The 18,898-nt window shown below is 41.3% G+C and overlaps 1 protein-coding gene across 1 annotated transcript in view; it reads left to right on the forward strand.

Moving 5' to 3' along the window:
* The window catches only part of plcb2 (phospholipase C, beta 2), a 107,668-nt gene that overhangs the window by 6,382 nt on the left and 82,388 nt on the right, over positions 1-18,898 (forward strand). The window contains exons 3-18 of the mRNA XM_062041976.1: positions 492-632; positions 886-965; positions 1,044-1,097; positions 1,165-1,240; positions 1,379-1,479; positions 5,425-5,585; positions 5,647-5,793; positions 5,856-6,013; positions 9,455-9,537; positions 9,648-9,732; positions 13,902-14,118; positions 14,205-14,287; positions 16,706-16,802; positions 16,912-16,996; positions 17,075-17,199; positions 17,380-17,531. Of these exons, the coding sequence (XP_061897960.1) occupies positions 492-632; positions 886-965; positions 1,044-1,097; positions 1,165-1,240; positions 1,379-1,479; positions 5,425-5,585; positions 5,647-5,793; positions 5,856-6,013; positions 9,455-9,537; positions 9,648-9,732; positions 13,902-14,118; positions 14,205-14,287; positions 16,706-16,802; positions 16,912-16,996; positions 17,075-17,199; positions 17,380-17,531 (1,845 nt within the window). The remainder of the gene's footprint in view (positions 1-491; positions 633-885; positions 966-1,043; positions 1,098-1,164; positions 1,241-1,378; positions 1,480-5,424; positions 5,586-5,646; positions 5,794-5,855; positions 6,014-9,454; positions 9,538-9,647; positions 9,733-13,901; positions 14,119-14,204; positions 14,288-16,705; positions 16,803-16,911; positions 16,997-17,074; positions 17,200-17,379; positions 17,532-18,898) is intronic.

The following is an 18,898-nucleotide window of genomic DNA, read 5'->3' on the forward strand; positions in this document are numbered from 1 at the left end:
CAGCTCTTGTCCGAGTACTACATATGCTAGTCTGAGAAATGACTGTTCAATCCAGTCTTTGAGCATGATGAAAAAATACTAGATAATGATAATAATAATAGTAATAATGATGATAATAATAGTAATAATGATGATAATAATAATAATAATAATAGTAACAATAGTAATAACATGAATAATACATAAGTCAAAACAAGTTGTCCTAGTTTATCGGAAACCTTACAACACAAGTCTTATTTCACTACTGGAATTACAGTAGCAGGTGTTAGTTTTGTGTAAAACAACAAGCCAGTCTTTAGAACGCCTCTTTGAAAGAAACAGTTCCTCAAAGTCCATAGAGCCATGAATCATATCTCTTCATGATCCAATGTTTTCCTTTACTGCCATTTGTTGCTTATATTTATTATATTCACAAACAGTAGTCGCACGTTGCTAATTTTCATTTGTTAATCATTTTCATTCATTTATATTATTATTGATATTTTTCACAGCACCCTAAGGTCCGCGATGTGTTCAACCTGGATTTTCCGGACAACAATTACCTGTCCAAAACGCTGACTGTTGTCTCGGGTCCTGATTGTGTCAATCTGACCTATCATAACTTCTTTGCCTCCAAAGATAAAGTGACACAGGTAATAAAGCACAGACTGTTTTATTAACACCGCCTACTTGAAACATCCAATATCCAGCTTTGTTTTTTTAGCAGCAACAATACAGTTACTGTTGGTATTTAGACAAACTCTACATTCATATACTGACCTCAATTGTTATCATTATGCCATTGCCCTCTAGTGGTATGTTGGTGTCTTTCACATGCCATCAATGCTGCTTTTAAGAGTGATGACTTTGCAAACAGAGCTGATGTTCTTATTCAATGTGCACCAGAATTGGGCGGATGACATTCTTGCAGTGGCCTACAATGCTGCAAGAATTAACGCCTGCAGGCAAGTTTTCCTGGACAAAATGTAAGTGGTAATTTAAGTCTCTTCTTGAGCCTTTTGTCTGCTGAGAATTCAGTTTAAAGTTGTTGTCCTACATCTTAGATATGTAGGGATTTGTCTTCATACCAACAAGGACGGCAAGATCCCGGTGAAAAAGTAGGTTGCAACAACTGTGAAAGTGTGTGTTCAAAGTTTTTCATGTTGTCAAAACTGTTTTTGTCAGTATATACAAAATGTTCCCTGCTGATAAGAAGAGAGTGGAAAGTGCCCTGGTGTCTGCACATCTCCCCAAAGGAAAGGTTAAAAAAAATATTTATACATCTATAAATAGTCTTGCTAAAATGTCACTTCATCACCTGCGACACAGACTTTGTAACAACCTGGTAAGATCTTTCTGTTGCTTTTTTATGCGCTGTCAATATGTATTATTTTTACAGTATGAGAGCATGAAGCCTGATGTCTTCACTGAATCAGCCTTTAAGAATTTCTTGGCATACCTGTGTCCTCGCCCTGAAATCTATGAGATCTTCACTTGCTAGTAAGTCAAACCACAGCGAATCTAAATCATATAAACATCCTCTCAAACGTTTAACTTTTGTGATTGCACTTCACGTATCAACTGGGAGTTCCATTTCCAACTTCAAAGCTTAACAGTAGTAGTGTCCTGATCTGATAATGATATCAGATATTGGTCCTATATCAGCAAAAAAACCCATATGTCAGCTTGTTTCTAAAATCTCAGATATAAGCTCTGATACAAGCTGTCCTGTAGCATGTAAACATCTAAATGTTCTCCAATAAGAACACACATTTTTCCCCTGCATTTTAGTAAAAGTCATTAACAAAGGGTTAACTTGGTAGGTTATAAGCTACCAGGAGCTAGGATCTACTGTACACAACTGGGAAGCACACAATAGCACACAAGCTAGACATACATAATAAGTGTCCTTAATTGAACCTGCAGTCTAAAACACGACGTTTGTCAATATAAACATGTATCAAATATTTTTAGTTGCATATTACTTAAATATTCAAAGTTTCCAAGTCAGAATCGTATTAGAAATCAGTGGTGATTGTTCTAAAACAGGGGTAGGTAACCTATGGCTCTAGCGCCAGATGTGGCTCTTTTGATGACTGCATCTGGCTCTCAGATAAATCTTAGCTGACATTGCTTAACACGATAAGTAATGAATAATTCCGCTGGTAATCAGTGTTTAAAATAACGTTCAGAATATAAAACATTCTCATGCATCTTAATCCATCAATCTGTTTTCTTCCGCACCTGTTCATTAATGATAAGAAGTATTTTATTTATTATTGGTTAACTTCAGAATAACAATGTTATTAAAAAGAATAAGGGATTTATTATACTCTAAAAATGTTGGTCTTATTTAAAAATGCACACATTTAGTTGTATTGAGTGTTAAAAAATACTATATGGCTCTCGGAAATACATTTTAAAATATTTGGCTTTCATGGCTCAGCCAAAAAGGTCCCCGACCCCTGCTCTAAAACTACAAGGGTTAGCTTCCCCCTAATATGTCAAAAAAATAAGTGGTCAAATTGGTACTTTTGTGTTCACATGTCATTGACAATGTATGCGCTAGACGGCGTTCAACTTTTTTTTTAAATCAGCTACTTTTGCGACAGCTGATGTGACTTTCTTCTCATTTTGTGTGTGTCACAGTGCATTAAACATTGTTAAAGCTGAGTGTCCATTGACTTCAATGAAGGAGCATAGCGTAGGTTGTACACCGCAGCCAAACTAAACAGTCATTGGATAAATACTCGGCTTAGTCCCGCCCATCGTAATGTGAGCGTTAATGGAAGTGTCTCGATCATCTTTTGCCAGCGTAGGAGCCAAAGCAGATAAGAAAGAATAAAAATAATACATGAAACGCACACTCAAAAAGGATTGAGGAAAAACAACTAAGGATGCACACAAAAGGTGTGGAGAAATAGAAAACGCACACAATAGCTGCGTTATTCATCTTACTGCGTCAAGAGCTTAAATTAAAGGGGTCATATTATGATTTTCTTTTTATATTTTTAAAACACTTCATTTTGGTCTACATAATATGTAATGATGGTTCTTTGGTGAAAACGTTGCATTGCTTTTCTTTTACAGACCTCTTTGTAAGTCAAATTTTTGCTCCTTTTGAAAATAAGCCATTTTGAGAGGCGTTTTTGTAAGATGCACATTCATTTCTCCTTACCATGCCCCTTCACGCTGAGTCAGCATTCTCCCCCGCCCGGCAGAAATGGCTTGTAGTTTTTTCGCTTTCTTGCTTTCATTGTGCACTTTGGACATTGAAACCAGCCATCTGTTTTGAGGGACTTTCACCACAACACAACATCCCAGATGATATAGCAAGATCAGGATAAGAAGACTATGCGGGTGGACGAGAAAAAGGAATCAGGCGCCAGGCTGCAGATTTGTAACTATACACTAATGTTAAACTTCTAAAAAGTCTGTATCTCCCCATTGCTAAATCCTGGACATATCTACATGTATATTGACAGTAAATGTTTTTTCTATTATATATCATGTTAATTGCCACCTGAACGCCTCCCTAGGAAGGTATTTAGGGCACGTACGACCGGTAGGAGGCCACGGAGAAGACCCAGAACACGTTGGGAAGACTATGTCTCCCGGCTGGTCTGGGAAGGCCTCGGGATCCCCCGGGAAGAGCTTGACAAAGTGGCTGGGGAGAGGGAAGTCTGGGCTTCCCTGCTTAGGCTGCTGCCCCCGCGACCCAACCTCGGATAAGCGGAAGAAGATGGATTGATGGATATCATGTTAATACTTTCACTGCTGCCGCTTTGAACACTTGTAAACAATGGAGGCTCAAGTTGGCAGCAGTAAACCATGCTACAAGCAACATCGCAAACATAAGAGTAGATTATAATACTAACTGGTCCATTGCCAAACACAGTAAGCACTGATCCAATAAAATGTGTTTTTAAGATAATCATTCTTTATTTTGCCGGTGGACAGTGATGCTATTGTCTTACATTAGAAGACTAAACTAGCTACACAACTCGAGCTAACATTGCTAACGCATTATCTACACATTTCAAACCTACTGTTAATAGTTAGTGTGTAACTGTCTCCTCCATTCCCATAAATAGTAGTCACCGAGCCCTTCATAATTTTTGATTTTTTTGGAAAGGCTATCTTTTTGTAAATGTCTGTGGTTGAAGTAGTGCTAGTCTTTGCGCACACTCGAAGCGACTTCTTCACGGATGAAGGTACATTGCCACAAATCACAAAAGTTAAAATAAGACACTTTTTGCTTCAGATGAGTCTGAAAGTTAGTGTAGTGAGTTGTGCTGGTTCAACCAAACAAACAAGAGAGCATTGTTCTTCATTGGGTTTCTCCATCGACAACATGTTGTATTGTAGCACAGCCAGTCTCACAGACATTTAAATTGGCCAACTCACGGAAAGATGTTTGGGTAAATGTTAACCACATATGGATAATTCGTTGACGTCACACTTGAACAAAACGCCACACTTGAACAAAATTCCAAATGGACCATTTGGAATAAGTAGGAAGAAAGGCAAGATTGTTTTAAAAATATCTCTGCAATGCCTCTATGGTTTGATTACACATTTCCGGGACTCATGCAGATTCCAAATGCACACAAGCAGGTACCAATATGTAAGAAAAGTTGGTTTTGCATAATGGGTCCCCATCCATCCATCCATCCATTTTCTACCGCTTGTCCCTTTTGGGGTCGCGGGGGGTGCTGGAGCCTATCAGCTGCATTCGGGCGGAAGGCGGGGTACACCCTGGACAAGTCGCCACCTCATCGCAGGGCCAACACAGATAGACAGACAACATCCACACTCACATTCACACACTCGGGCCAATTTTTAGTGTTGCCAATCAACCTATCCCCAGGTGCATGTCTTTGGAGGTGGGAGGAAGCCGGAGTACCCGGAAGGAACCCATGCAGTCACGGGGAGAACATGCAAACTCCACACAGAAAGATCCTGAGCCCGGGATTGAACTCAGGACTACTCAGGACCTTCGTATTGTGAGGCACATCCACTAACCCCACTGCCCCATAATAGGTCCCATTTAATGAATTATTGTGGCCTCTTGGTGTTGCCAAAAAAATGCAATTCCACTTCAACTTAAAGACATCATAAGTCCACTCAAGACAGTTAACAATAAATAGTTAAGCGTTTTTAATGCCTACAATTGTTCTCAGCTTCTCTGACATTCCACACTACAAAATAATACAAGTATGTACTGTGATTTGAGCAGATATTGTATCCGATCAATATTGGTATCAGCCAATACTCAATGTTTTGATAGCAATATCGTATCAGAAGAAAAAAAAACTTGTATTGGGACACCCTTGGTTAAAACACATCCTATTTATGAATGGCTATCGAGATGCGGAATTATCAGTTGATGTATAAAGGAACAGCTTTGCGTTGTATCTGAGTCGGCTTTCCTGTTCCCTCCAGCTCCAACAAACCCACCATGACCAAAGAGCACTTCACCAAGTTCCTCAATGAGAAGCAGAGGGACTCTCGCCTCAATGAGGAACTGTTTCCACGACTGCGGCAGGACCAGATTCGAGCTTTGATGGTCAAATACGAACTCTGCAACACCAACTGTAACAGAGGTAATGTTCTTCTTTTTTTTTCCAGAGGCAAAGTTTTTTGAATATTCTTCTTCATCAACAGGTCTGATTACTCCAGAAGGTCTTTTGTCCTTCCTCATGGGTCCAGAGACTTCTGTGGTCTTGCAAGACAGGCTGGCCAAGTGTCAGGACATGACTCAGCCATTACCTCATTACTTCATAAAGTCCTCGCACAACACGTACCTAACAGGTCACACTCTCCTAAACTTGAATATCTAGTCACCGTTTGATTCTCACAGTACTCTCTCACAGCTGGTCAATTTTCTGGTGTTTCCTCTCCGGAGATGTACCGCCAGTGTCTGCTGTCCGGGTGCCGGTGTCTGGAACTGGACTGCTGGAAAGGGAAACCGCCAGAGGAGGAGCCTATCATTACACACGGCTTCACAATGACCACTGAGATCCTGTTTAAGGTCATTCATGTTACAGAACACTATTATATTTATTTGGTTGGAGACATAATATTTATGTCATTAATAGACAATGCAACTCAGTATTGTAGAAGTTAACTCAGCGGGTGGAAGTGTCAGGTGTATGTTAAAGGGGAACTGAACTTTTTGGGGAATTTTGTCCATCATCCACAAACCCTATGTGAGACAAGAACACATCTGTCCTTTCTCTTTTCTGTGGATTCTAAATAGTAAAAAACTGCTTGTAAAAGACGGATAACAATGCAGGTAATGGGAAAGGGTTAGACAGAGACAGCCAGAAGCACCTCAGCTTTAGTGGGATATTTTTATTAGGCTGACATCGGCAAATACGTTAACATTTTTAAAGCCAAGCTTGACAGCACAATGGGACAGGCAGGGCAGTCATTACTCAAAACACTAACCTCACTCACAGTACCAACAGAATGGCAGCACAACACGTAGCAGGTGAGTAAAACACACTCAGGACTACTTCAAGTACCACTAGTACTACTAGGAGTGTCCCGATACGATTATGATATCAGTCATATATCAGCAAAAAAAATAACCAAAAAACAAGTATTGGATGATATCGAACATCTAAAATCTCAAATTTAAGCTCTAATACAAGCAACGCAAAGCTCAAGAGCCAGTTAACATCTAGATGCCATCCAATTTGCAAAAATATTGTTTTCTCTTGTATTTTACTGACGTCATTTACAAAAGATAACCATGGTTGGCCATGGGCTGTGAGGCGCTAGCAGCTATACAACAACTAAGCACACATTAGCACACAAGCTAGACATACATAATAACTGTCCTTAATTGAACAATTCTATATTTGTCAATATAAAAAAGTATAAAACAATTATAGTTGCATTACTTACATATACAAAGTCACCAAGACAAAAGTGTTTTAGAAAATATCCGGTATCAAATGTGTCTGCATTATTTAATGTACTGCATCATGAGCTTAAAAGGAGAACTGCACTTTTTTTTTAAATGTTGCCTATCGTTTACAATCATTATTAGAGACAAGAGGACAAAATGTTTTTGTTTTTTTTGCTTTCTAACATATAAAAAAAAGCAATGCAGCACATGGTAGCAATCAATTCTACCTCTAAATAGGTTGGAGTTCAAATCCCAGCCGAGTCATACCAAAGACTATAAAAATGGGACCCATAACCTCCCTGCTTGGCACTCAGCAACAAAGGGTTGGAGTTGGGGGTTAAATCACCAAAATGATTCCCGGGCGCGGCGCCGCTGCTGCCCACTGCTCCCCAAGGGGATGGGACAAATGCAGAGGACAAATTTCACCACATCTAGTGTGTGTGTGTGACAATCATTGGTACTTTAATCTTAATCTTTAAAATCACTTTAAAAATGTGTTCAAAAACCGTCAGTAATACTTAATTTATGTTCTGTAACCCGTATGATAACCAAGATGTAGCGACATTGTTATTGTAAGCGCGAACACTGAGGAACTATTTCTCTATCGTAGTAACACACCGGCGTAAAAAGATAACTAGAGCAAGAGATAAGCTCGTTTCTAAAACAACACGAAACGTGTTTGAGTTTGTAATGTAGAACACAACGCCATAGGACACCAATTTGTACTGACTGAAAAACATGAACAATTTGTTGTTTGTACACAGCTAGCTAGACAGCGTATGTACTGTAGTTGTACTAACACACACGTTGTGCTGCGTGCATCATGATCAATATTAAAGTTACTCACTCGATGGACAGTTGTTCGTCTGGTCCAGCTTCCCTGGGGATGTTTCCTGTTGATTTTGGGTAAGCAACCCATTTATGTAGAAATAGTTTGTCTCCAAGTTCCATATCAAAATCACTTTCACCTCACTCTCTCAGTTTCCGTCTGCACCAACATGTCACTCTTCCTTCATGCTTGCTTCTATAAGTAGCAGTATATTTAGCTGCAAAAGTATAAGGTTGTTAATCCTCTTTTGTCTAAAAATAGTCGTCTTCTTTGTCTGTTACCAAGTCTGCCATGATTAGAAAACACACTCGTGTTTAATTCCAGAAGTAGGAACACACATGGTTGCTAGAAATCAGACACACGCTGCTATGGAAATTGATTGATTGGTTGATTGAAACTTTTATTAGTAGATTGCACAGTACAGTACATATTCCGTACAATTGACCACTAAATGGTAACACCCGAATACGTTTTTCAACTTGTTTAAGTCGGGGTCCACGTAAATCAATTCATGGTTAACATGAAACAGAACTCAAATAAATAAATGATTTCCGGAAATGATTAAAATGATAAAAAATACTGTAAATATTGAATATATGACATATTGTTACGAACGTGTCTGTTACTACATTATATATAGACTTGCAGTGTGTATATAAAACATTGCTGGAGGGTTTTGAAGTTGTTTTAGAGGGTTTTGAAGGCTACAACGGTGGCATCCACTAGCCACATCTTTCAAGCGTTTTTTATTATCTTTAAAATCGTTTAAGAAAAAAGATGTGTTCTTGTCTTTCATAATGATTGTGAACGATAGGCAAAATTCCCCAAAAACTGCAGTTCCCCTTTAACTTCATGATTTTTTGTGATCACTAGGTGTTGCCAACAAAACTAATGGTAACACTTTAGTATGGGGAACATATTCTAAGTAACAAAGACTTAATTTAGACTTATTTGGACACTAGGGGAACATATAAGTGTTAGGGTTAGGGTTACTAATAAGCAATAATTCTGAGGTTATTGAGGGAAGACTCTTAGTTAATGGCTTACAAGTTGTATAATAAGGACATGCAGAATAAGGCATTAATAAGTACTTAATAATGACTAATTAAGAGCAAATATGTTACTAATTTGCATGTTAATAAGCAACTAACTAATGGTGAATATGTTCCCCATACTAAAGTGTTACCAAACTAATTAACAAAGCATAAATATGTCATATCGGTATCGGCTAATACTCAAAGGTCCAATATCTGTATTGTATCCGGAGTGAAAAAGTTGTATTGAGACACCCCTGACTACTACTACTAACACTACTACTGGGGATCTAAAAAAAAACAACAAAAAAAAAAACTTAATAGTACAACAAACACGTGAACTCTTAAAGAGTTACAACATTTCTGCAAGGCATGATGGGAAGACAATATCACACTACCTTTTTACCATATCATGAAGTCATGTTTGTGTACATTTGACAATAATTATATCTATTAATGCTTCCCAGACATCCTACACACCACCACACACAAATACACACACAACCACATATTCCCGCACACAGGAAGACACCTGCTCAAGTCAGGGCTTCTATTATAATGCTTCACATGCTCTCCACACATAAATGTAGTTGTATGTTTCAGATGCTCTACATCAGTTATTTTATCATTCTCTACTATTATGGGTTGAGTGCAAAACACATATGTCTATGTCTTTTTTGTGATGCTCAACAGGATGTGATTGAGGCCATTGCTGAAAGTGCCTTCAAAACCTCACAGTATCCTGTTATACTTTCCTTTGAGAACCACGTTGACTCGTAAGAGCATTTCCATAAAGTGCATTGTTACATTTTATTGATCCCAATAGAAACATAAAGTCAGTGTCTGAGGATGTTGGCTAAGTAAACATTTTTGTGTTATGTTCTAGGGTGAAACAGCAGGAGAAGATGGCCAACCACTGCACAACCATATTTGGTAATGCCCTGCTGACAGAACCTCTGGACAAATACCCAGTGAGTGCTTTAGTGCGGAAACACACATACCACTGTTAACACAATACAATACAACACAAAGCTGCAGAAACAAGTTGGCGCTGTACAGCAGCTGTTGTATCTTAGTTGAGCATAAGTTATATGGCGTGCTATTGTTTGGTTTTTTTAATTTGTGGTGCATTAAGTTATTAACCAGCTCTCTGTCATGCATCTCAGCTGCACATTCCTTGTGTATTTTTTATCACATCAGATGTGTCAAGACTTTGAATCAGGCGAGTGTCAGTCGTCGATCAGTTTTCCGTTATCACTAGTGTATCCACTGTTGGACAGCACTTTTGATTGACAATTGGACACCAGCTAATTGAAATTTTAAATGAATTGCACAGCAGTTTATACCAGGAGTGCAATGGTTGTGAACCTTTGGTATCATCAGTTGTAGTGATGTGCACAAGCTACAACCTGCATCAATATATCTGGCAGCAATATTTGATAATTCTGTAACGACCTGGTCGCATCGTGGTGCGGTGGTGTTCTCCCAAGGATGCAGACGGCTCGGACACAGCTTGCAGGTAGGAAAATGATTTATTTCCACAAATAAATCAGACAGAAAAAAAAACAAAAACGACTAGCGTGGGAGCTAGTAAGCAAAATAACATAGCATGAGAGCTAGCAGGAAACAAGGTGGTCGTTAGCTGTTGCGTGAAAGCAAACTAGGAAGCCAGGCAGAGTGCTGCCCGGGCAAAGACTAAATAGCCCTCTGATTAGTGCCCGGACAACAGGTGAGCGTCCGAACACTAACCAGAGGCAGCTGAGCATAATCTGCCGTCATGGCAACAGAAACAAACAAACACGTGAAACTAAACTGTAAACAAACTGATCCGAGCAGCGGATCCTAACAGTACCCCCCCCTAAAAGGACAGATTCCAGATGTCCCTAGAAAAACAAAAAAAACAACTGGAACCCAAAAAAAAACAAGCAATAGTTCACGAGTCAAGGGCGGGCGGGGGGGTGACTTGGTGGTGGGTCGCCAGGCCACGTGTCCCCGAATCCACCGGGGAAGGGTCAGGTGGCGGCGGCGAATGGAACGCCGCCGCCGCTGGCGAGGCGGGCGAGGCGGGCGAGGCGGGCGAGGCGGGCGACCACGGTAAGGCCACATTCGTGGCCGCCGAGAAGGTGGGCGTGAGTGGCGCCAGAATCTCAGCAGCCTCTGAGTCCTCTGAGAGAGCTGCTTGCGCAGCCGGACCACTCGAGGTCGCTGAGACGTTGCCGTGGAAGCGGTAGGTGTCGACGTCGCTGTCGTGGCAGCCGGAGTCGCCGCTGTCGTGGCAGCAGGAGTCGCCGCTGTCGTGGCAGCAGGAGTCGCCGCTGTCGTGGCAGCAGGAGTCGCCGCTGTCGTGGCAGCAGGAGCCGCTGTCGTGGCAGCAGGAGTCGCTGTCGTGGCAGCAGGAGTCGCTGTCGTGGCAGCAGGAGTCGCTGTCGTGGCAACCGGAGTCGCTGTCGTGGCAACCGGAGTCGCTGTCGTGGCAGCAGGAGTCGCTGTCGTGGCAGCAGGAGTCGCCGTCGTGGCAGCAGGAGTCGCTGTCGTGGCAGCAGGAGTCGCTGTCGTGGCAGCAGGAGTCGCCGTCGTGGCAGCAGGAGTCGCCGTCGTGGCAGCAGGAGTCGCCGTCGTGGCAGCAGGAGTCGCCGCTGTCGTGGCAGCAGGAGTCGCCGCTGTCGTGGCAGCAGGAGTCGCCGCTGTCGTGGCAGCAGGAGTCGCCGCTGTCGTGGCAGCAGGAGCCGCTGTCGTGGCAGCAGGAGCCGCTGTCGTGGCAGCAGGAGTCGCTGTCGTGGCAGCAGGAGTCGCTGTCGTGGCAGCCGGAGTCGCTGTCGTGGCAGCAGGAGTCGCTGTCGTGGCAGCAGGAGTCGCTGTCGTGGCAGCAGGAGTCGCTGTCGTGGCAGCAGGAGTCGCTGTCGTGGCAGCAGGAGTCGCTGTCGTGGCAGCAGGAGTCGCTGTCGTGGCAGCAGGAGTCGCTGTCGTGGCAGCCGGAGTCGCTGTCGTGGCAGCCGGAGTCGCTGTCGTGGCAGCCGGTGCTGGTGCGAGAACCAGTCGTGGTGCAGGTGCTGGTGCGAGAACCAGTCGTGGTGCAGGTACTGGTGCGAGAACCAGTCGTGGTGCAGGTACTGGTGCGAGAACCAGTCGTGGTGCAGGTACTGGTGCGAGAACCAGTCGTGGTGCAGGTACTGGTGCGAAAACCAGTCGTGGTGCAGGTACTGGTGCGAGAACCAGTCGTGGTGCAGGTACTGGTGCGAGAACCAGTCGTGGTGCAGGTACTGGTGCGGGGACCAGCCGTGGAGCAGGTACTGGTGCGAGAACCAGTCGTGGTGCAGGTACTGGTGTGGGAACCAGCCGTGGTGCAGGTACTGGTGTGGGAACCAGCCGAGGTGCAGGTACTGGTGTGGGAACCAGCCGAGGTGCAGGTACTGGTGTGGGAACCAGCCGAGGTGCAGGTACTGGTGTGGGAACCAGCCGAGGTGCAGGTACTGGTGTGGGAACCAGCCGAGGTGCAGGTACTGGTGTGAGAACCAGTCGAGGTGCAGGTGGCCTAGCTGGCGGTTGCGGCTTAGCAGGCCGAAAAACCGGTGGTGGCGGCCGGGCAGGAGGTTGTGGCTTAGCCCGCCGAAGGACAGGTGGCGGTGGCCGAGCAGGAGGTTGCGGCTTAGCACGCCGTTGTGCCACCCCACTCGCACAGCTCCCAGTACTAGCCCCCCCCTCAAAAAGCGGATCCCAGACGCGTTCCTTGCGGATTGGAACCGTCTTCAAGGGTGGGTGGAGGGTGGTCAGGGGGAGGGCTGAATCCTCTCCTCTAAATTGTCCAAAAGGTCTATTGTCACCCCCCACTTGAGACTGGGACTGACTAGAGTTAGTCCTTAAAAAAATGTCCTGATAATGATTAATCGCAGAATTAAAGTCACTTGAAAATGGCTGGCAGGAAGAATTGACATGATGTCTAAAAAAGTCTTTGTCTATGACGTCATCCAAAATGGACGGAACAACGTCATCAAGCGGCGTGTCATCAGGGGGTGCCGACGGAATGACGTCATAGCTGCAGTCCCAGTGATTGACAGGCCAGTCATAACAGTCTTCGGTAAGGTAGTTGATGGGATTAACAGACCTTTGAAGAGGGAAATCTTGGGCTGAATGTAGCTTGCTGTGTACCGGTGGAGGAGTCTGTGGGAGTGGCGCGTCTTTGCAGCGAAGTGAAGACCTCGTTGGCGGCTTCCGTCTTCGCTGACGCGTCCGGTGGTGCGGAGGTGTGGCGATGTCCTCGGGCCAAACGGAGTGGATTGGGACCAACCTTCCGTTAGGACCCCATATCAGGTCCTGGCGCTCCGAAGGGGAATAGCGGAGAGTCTCCGCCTCCATCGCTCGCAACACCATCCACGCACCTTCGTCCCTCTCCTCCGACATGCTCGCTGCGAGAGAACTTCTTCTTGCTGGCTTCCTACTGTAAGGGACCTGGTCGCATCGTGGTGCGGTGGTGTTCTCCCAAGGATGCAGACGGCTCGGACACAGCTTGCAGGTAGGAAAATGATTTATTTCCACAAATAAATCAGACAGAAAAAAAAACAAAAACGACTAGCGTGGGAGCTAGTAAGCAAAATAACATAGCATGAGAGCTAGCAGGAAACAAGGTGGTCGTTAGCTGTTGCGTGAAAGCAAACTAGGAAGCCAGGCAGAGTGCTGCCCGGGCAAAGACTAAATAGCCCTCTGATTAGTGCCCGGACAACAGGTGAGCGTCCGAACACTAACCAGAGGCAGCTGAGCATAATCTGCCGTCATGGCAACAGAAACAAACAAACACGTGAAACTAAACTGTAAACAAACTGATCCGAGCAGCGGATCCTAACAAATTCCTTCAAATTCTACACGGAATTATGTGAATTTGGAATGAAAATCCTAACAAATCACATACACAATTATACATTTCCTCCAGGCTTCCGTAGATTCCGTCAGTAGGCTGATGCAGGGCCGCCAAATTTTAAAGCTAAAACTGGGCATTCCAAAATAGGATGAAACTCCTTGGGAAAGAAGCCTATTGTGTCTATTTTGAGGGGACATTTAGACATAATTTTTAGGTCCAGATCTATGAAATAAGTGCCAATGTTGTCAGTATTAGAAGGGTTCTTTAATCTTTGCATCACTTTTTTAGCTGAAGCCAGGTCAGCAGATCCCGAGTCCATCTGAGTTAATGGGCAAGATCCTGATCAAGAACAAGAAGGGCAACCATGAGAAGACAAACCAGACGATGAAGAAGGGCAGCGCGGCAGCCAGTGACCAGGTGGCAACCACAGCTTTACCCGCACAAAACATTGGCACACTCTACCAAGAGCCTGTCAACCAGACAAGCAGCGATATGGAGAACCAAGGTGAATGAGACGGATCTTAAATGAAACCAAGTCACGCTCCAAAAATAAGCTTGCATGCGTGGATACTAATTGTGATGCTTCTTCAGAGGCGGACGTGACAGGGGAGGACAATGAAGAGCAAGAGGACACAGGGGAACAGGACGAGGAAAAAATGAAGACATGTGACGAGGTACACAATGCCATAACAATATATGTATATATATATATATTGGCTGTGAATCTTTGGTTGTCCCACGATTCGATTCAATATCGATTCTTGGGGTCACAATTCGATTCAAAATCAAAAAATGTTTCAATTCAACACGATTCTCGATTCAAAAACGATTTTTTCCCGATTCAAAACGATTCTCTATTCATTCAATACATAGGATTTCAGCAGGCTCTACCCCAGTCTGCTGACATTCAAGCAGAGTAGTAGATTTTTGGAAAAAGCTTTTATAATTGTAAAGGATATGCAATAATGTAAATTTGTTTTAACTATTAAATGAACCAAAACTATGACTTATTTTACCTTTGTGAAAATATTGGACACAGTGTGTTGTCAAGCTTCTGAGATGCGATGCAAGTGTAAGCCACTGTGACACTATTGTTAATTGTTTTTTATTTTTTATAAATGTCTAATGATAATGTCAATGAGGGATTTTTAATCACTGCTATGTTGTAATTGTAACTAATATTGATACTGTTGTTGATAATATTAATTTTTGTTTCACTACTTTTGGTTTGTTCTGTGTCGTGTTTGTGTCTCCTCTCAATTGCTCTGTTTATTGCTGTTCTGAGTGTTGCTGGGTCGGGTTTGGTTTTGGAATTGGATTGCATTGTTATGGTATTGCTGTGTATTGTTTTGTTGGATTGATTAATTAAAAAAAAAAATATATATGTATATATATATATTTAAAAAAAAAAAAAAAAAATTTTTAAAATCGAAATTTTAAAAATGAGAATCGATTCTGAATCGCACAATGTGAGAATCGCGATTTGAATTCGAATCGATTTTTATGTCAGACCCACTCGACATCCGTTGCTTTCGGTCTCCCCTAGAGGGGGGGGGGTTACCCACATATGCGGTCCTCTCCAAGGTTTCTCATAGTCATTCACCGACGTCCCACTGGGGTGAGTTTTTCCTTGCCCGTATGTGGGCTCTGTACCGAGGATGTCGTTGTGGCTTGTACAGCCCTTTGAGACACTTGTGATTTAGGGCTATATAAATAAACATTGATTGATTGATTGATTGATTTCCCACACCCCTAATATATATATATATATATATATATATATATATATATATATATATATATATATATATATATATATATATATATGTATCAGTGGCGTGCGGTGAGGTTAATGTCTGGTGAGGCACGACTGCATCATCACAGTCAGATTTACAAACATATGAACCTGCAGTGCAAGTGTACCTAATGTTGTGTCCCTGCGGTCGTTCGCGGCTCCTGCAGCGCGAGCATTGTTGTTTTTGCACTTTTTGGCTTCTTGTTAAGTGACTTTTTTTGGGTGGATTCGGTCTTGCACGTGGAGGGTTTGGGTGTGGGCTTTGGTTGGTGTGGCCGCGGCGCTCCCGTCGGGCGGTGCATTCTGTGGCGGAGGTGCTTAATTGGCACCAGGAGGCGGGGTTATGAGACGAGCCTCACACAGTGTGTCTTCGCAGCAGAGTTTTATGATCGCTCAGCACAAGAAATACGTTACACACATACAGTTGTTGACAAAATACACTGTACATTATATACCTCAGCTAACTAAACTATGGAAATGTATAATATAATTCATATAGCAATACGGTCTCACTTCACAGCAAGCCAGCAGTTAGCCGAGTCATTGCGCACAATCCATGTTGAGGCACAACGCAGTGACGTTGGACAGTTGGGCCATATATATATATATATATATATATATATATATATATATATATATATATATATATATATATATATATATATATATATATATATATAGATATATATATAGATATATATATATAGATATATATATAGATATATATATATATATATAGATATATCTATATATATATAGATATATCTATATATATATATATATATATATATATATATATATATATATATATATATATATATATATATAGATATATAGATATATCTATATATATATAGATATATCTATATATATATAGATATATCTATATATATATATATATATATATATATATATCTATATATATATATATATATATATATATATATATATATATAGATATATCTATATATATATATATATAGATATATATATATATAGATATATCTATATATATATATATATATATATATATATATATATATATATATAGATATATATATATATATATATATATATATATATATATATATATATATATATATATAATATATATATATATATATATATATATATATATATATATATATATATATATATATATATATATATATATATATATATATATATATATATATATATTATATATATATATATAATATATATATATAATATATATATATATGGTCCAACTGGGACATTTCACAAATCATCCTATCTTCCTGCCAATTCTTCACAGGGCACAGCTGGACAGGAAGTGACAGCGTACGAGGCGATGTCATCTCTGGTTAACTACATCCAGCCAAACAAATTCATCTGTTTTGACAACGCCAGGAGTATGTTGTTCTTCTGGAAAACGAACATATTGCAAAATATATTTCACTGGGACAGGTAAACAAACTTATAGCTCAACAACTTTATTATTGACCTTTTGTTTTTTTGAAGAAAAAAACAAGAGTTACGTCATCTCATCTTTTGTGGAGACCAAAGGGGAGGCTATGATCGCCAAGACTGCTGTTGAATTTGTGGAGTATCCTTTAAGATTGTACTAAAATGCATGCACAACAATGTCAAACGATGAAATTGTTCCTAAACAAATCACTATCAGGTATAATAAAAGGCAGATGAGCAGGATTTACCCCAAAGGAACAAGAATGGACTCTTCCAATTTCAACCCACAGCCTTTTTGGACTGTAGGCTGCCAGATGGTGGCGCTAAACTATCAGACAATGGGTAAGAATAATCACATTCATTCCAGGCTTAGAAATCACTAATACAGCAGAGAACACAAGCATTAGTAGGCAGAGTTTCTCGTTCCCACCACAGCAGGTCAGTGTTGCACCTTTACATCACTCTAATTTGCCTCCACTCCCAAATTACTCCTGGTGCTGAGGAGAGTGTGTCTCTTTTCAGACTTCCCCATGCAGCTGAACATGGCTCTGTTCGAATACAATGGGAGGACAGGCTACATCCTCAAACACGATGTCCTGCGACGCGGAGACAAGAAATTCGACCCGTTTTGCGAGAGGATTGACACAGTTGTGGCGATTACGCTGACTATTAAGGCAGGTTCACAAGCTCAGCAGCTTAAAAACTGAGCATTCCAATTTTCCAAAAAGTCGAGCGTAACAAATACACAAGTAACTTACGAGCTTAATTTGTTCTCTTGATTTAAAACACTTGTATCTCAAATCATTGTCTCCAAATCAAGTAAATTGGTGCTTGGTTCCTACCAAACTACCACCATGTCACATGCCTAAACAAAGGTTTAGATAGGAAATATTGGATGGAAACAATACAATAGAATGAACTACTGACAACTGCAGTAGTTTTATGACGTAATGGGATAATAAGTAGTATTTACCTTGGAGAGTGGACTTCTATGGTATCTCCTTCCAGTTGCTTCTACGTCAAACACACCATCAGCAGCTTTTCCATATTTTCATGGATAAATATCCGCCATTTCGATATTATTTTCTGAGACCCATTTTGCTTCAGTATGGTGCAGACTAACAGTGATACACCTAATTGATTCGTATAGTTAGCTACAAGCGCGGACATGTTTTTGATGATTTATTTCTTTAATTCAATGGCGATCATCCACGTATTCTTCTCAGCACTGTTCTTCAAACTCACTTTCTTCCTTACCGTGGTTATAAAAGCAAGTTTATGTCCATCTCTAGCTATAAGCTAATGCTAACGAGTAAAACCGGATGTTTTTTCTTCACTGGCATTTTCTACACCAACTAATGGCGGGGATATTTGCAACTCAAGTTTTTGCTTGTAACTCAAAGCTTAACAATTAGCCAAGAGAAAGCTCTTATCACAAAACACTCTTACGTTGGTTCTTTCTTGCGAAGACTGCAAAGGCGAAAGGGGGAGGAGCATCGTCATACTTTACTGTGGGTTATTTCTTAGATCTTTTTTGTTTCTAACCTTCTTTATCAAAGTGCTGGCACCTGCAACTTTCTTTGGCCCCATGTTTGTTAAGACTGGTACGGGGGAAGGAGACGGCACAACAGCAGAAGCTCAAACTCAACATATTTATTGAGTGCTTAATGTATACGTAGGGTGTGTATGCTACTATGCGTTTGAATGTAAAGCTATGTGCAGCAATTAACATACAAACCCCGTTTCCATATGAGTTGGGAAATTGTGTTGGATGTAAATATAAACGGAATACAATGATTTGCAAATCCTTTTCAACCCATATTCAATTGAATGCACTACTAAGACAAGATATTTGATGTTCAAACTCATAAACTTTATTTTTTTTTTTGCAAATAATAATTAACTTAGAATTTCATGGCTGCAACACGTGCCAAAGCAGTTGGGAAAGGGCATGTTCACCACTGTGTTACATGGCCTTTCCTTTTAACAACACTCAGTAAACGTTTGGGAACTGAGGAGACACATTTTTTAAGCTTCTCAG

This window comes from Entelurus aequoreus, linkage group LG03 (genome assembly GCF_033978785.1).
Source record: "Entelurus aequoreus isolate RoL-2023_Sb linkage group LG03, RoL_Eaeq_v1.1, whole genome shotgun sequence".
NCBI classification, from domain to species: domain Eukaryota; kingdom Metazoa; phylum Chordata; class Actinopteri; order Syngnathiformes; family Syngnathidae; genus Entelurus; species Entelurus aequoreus.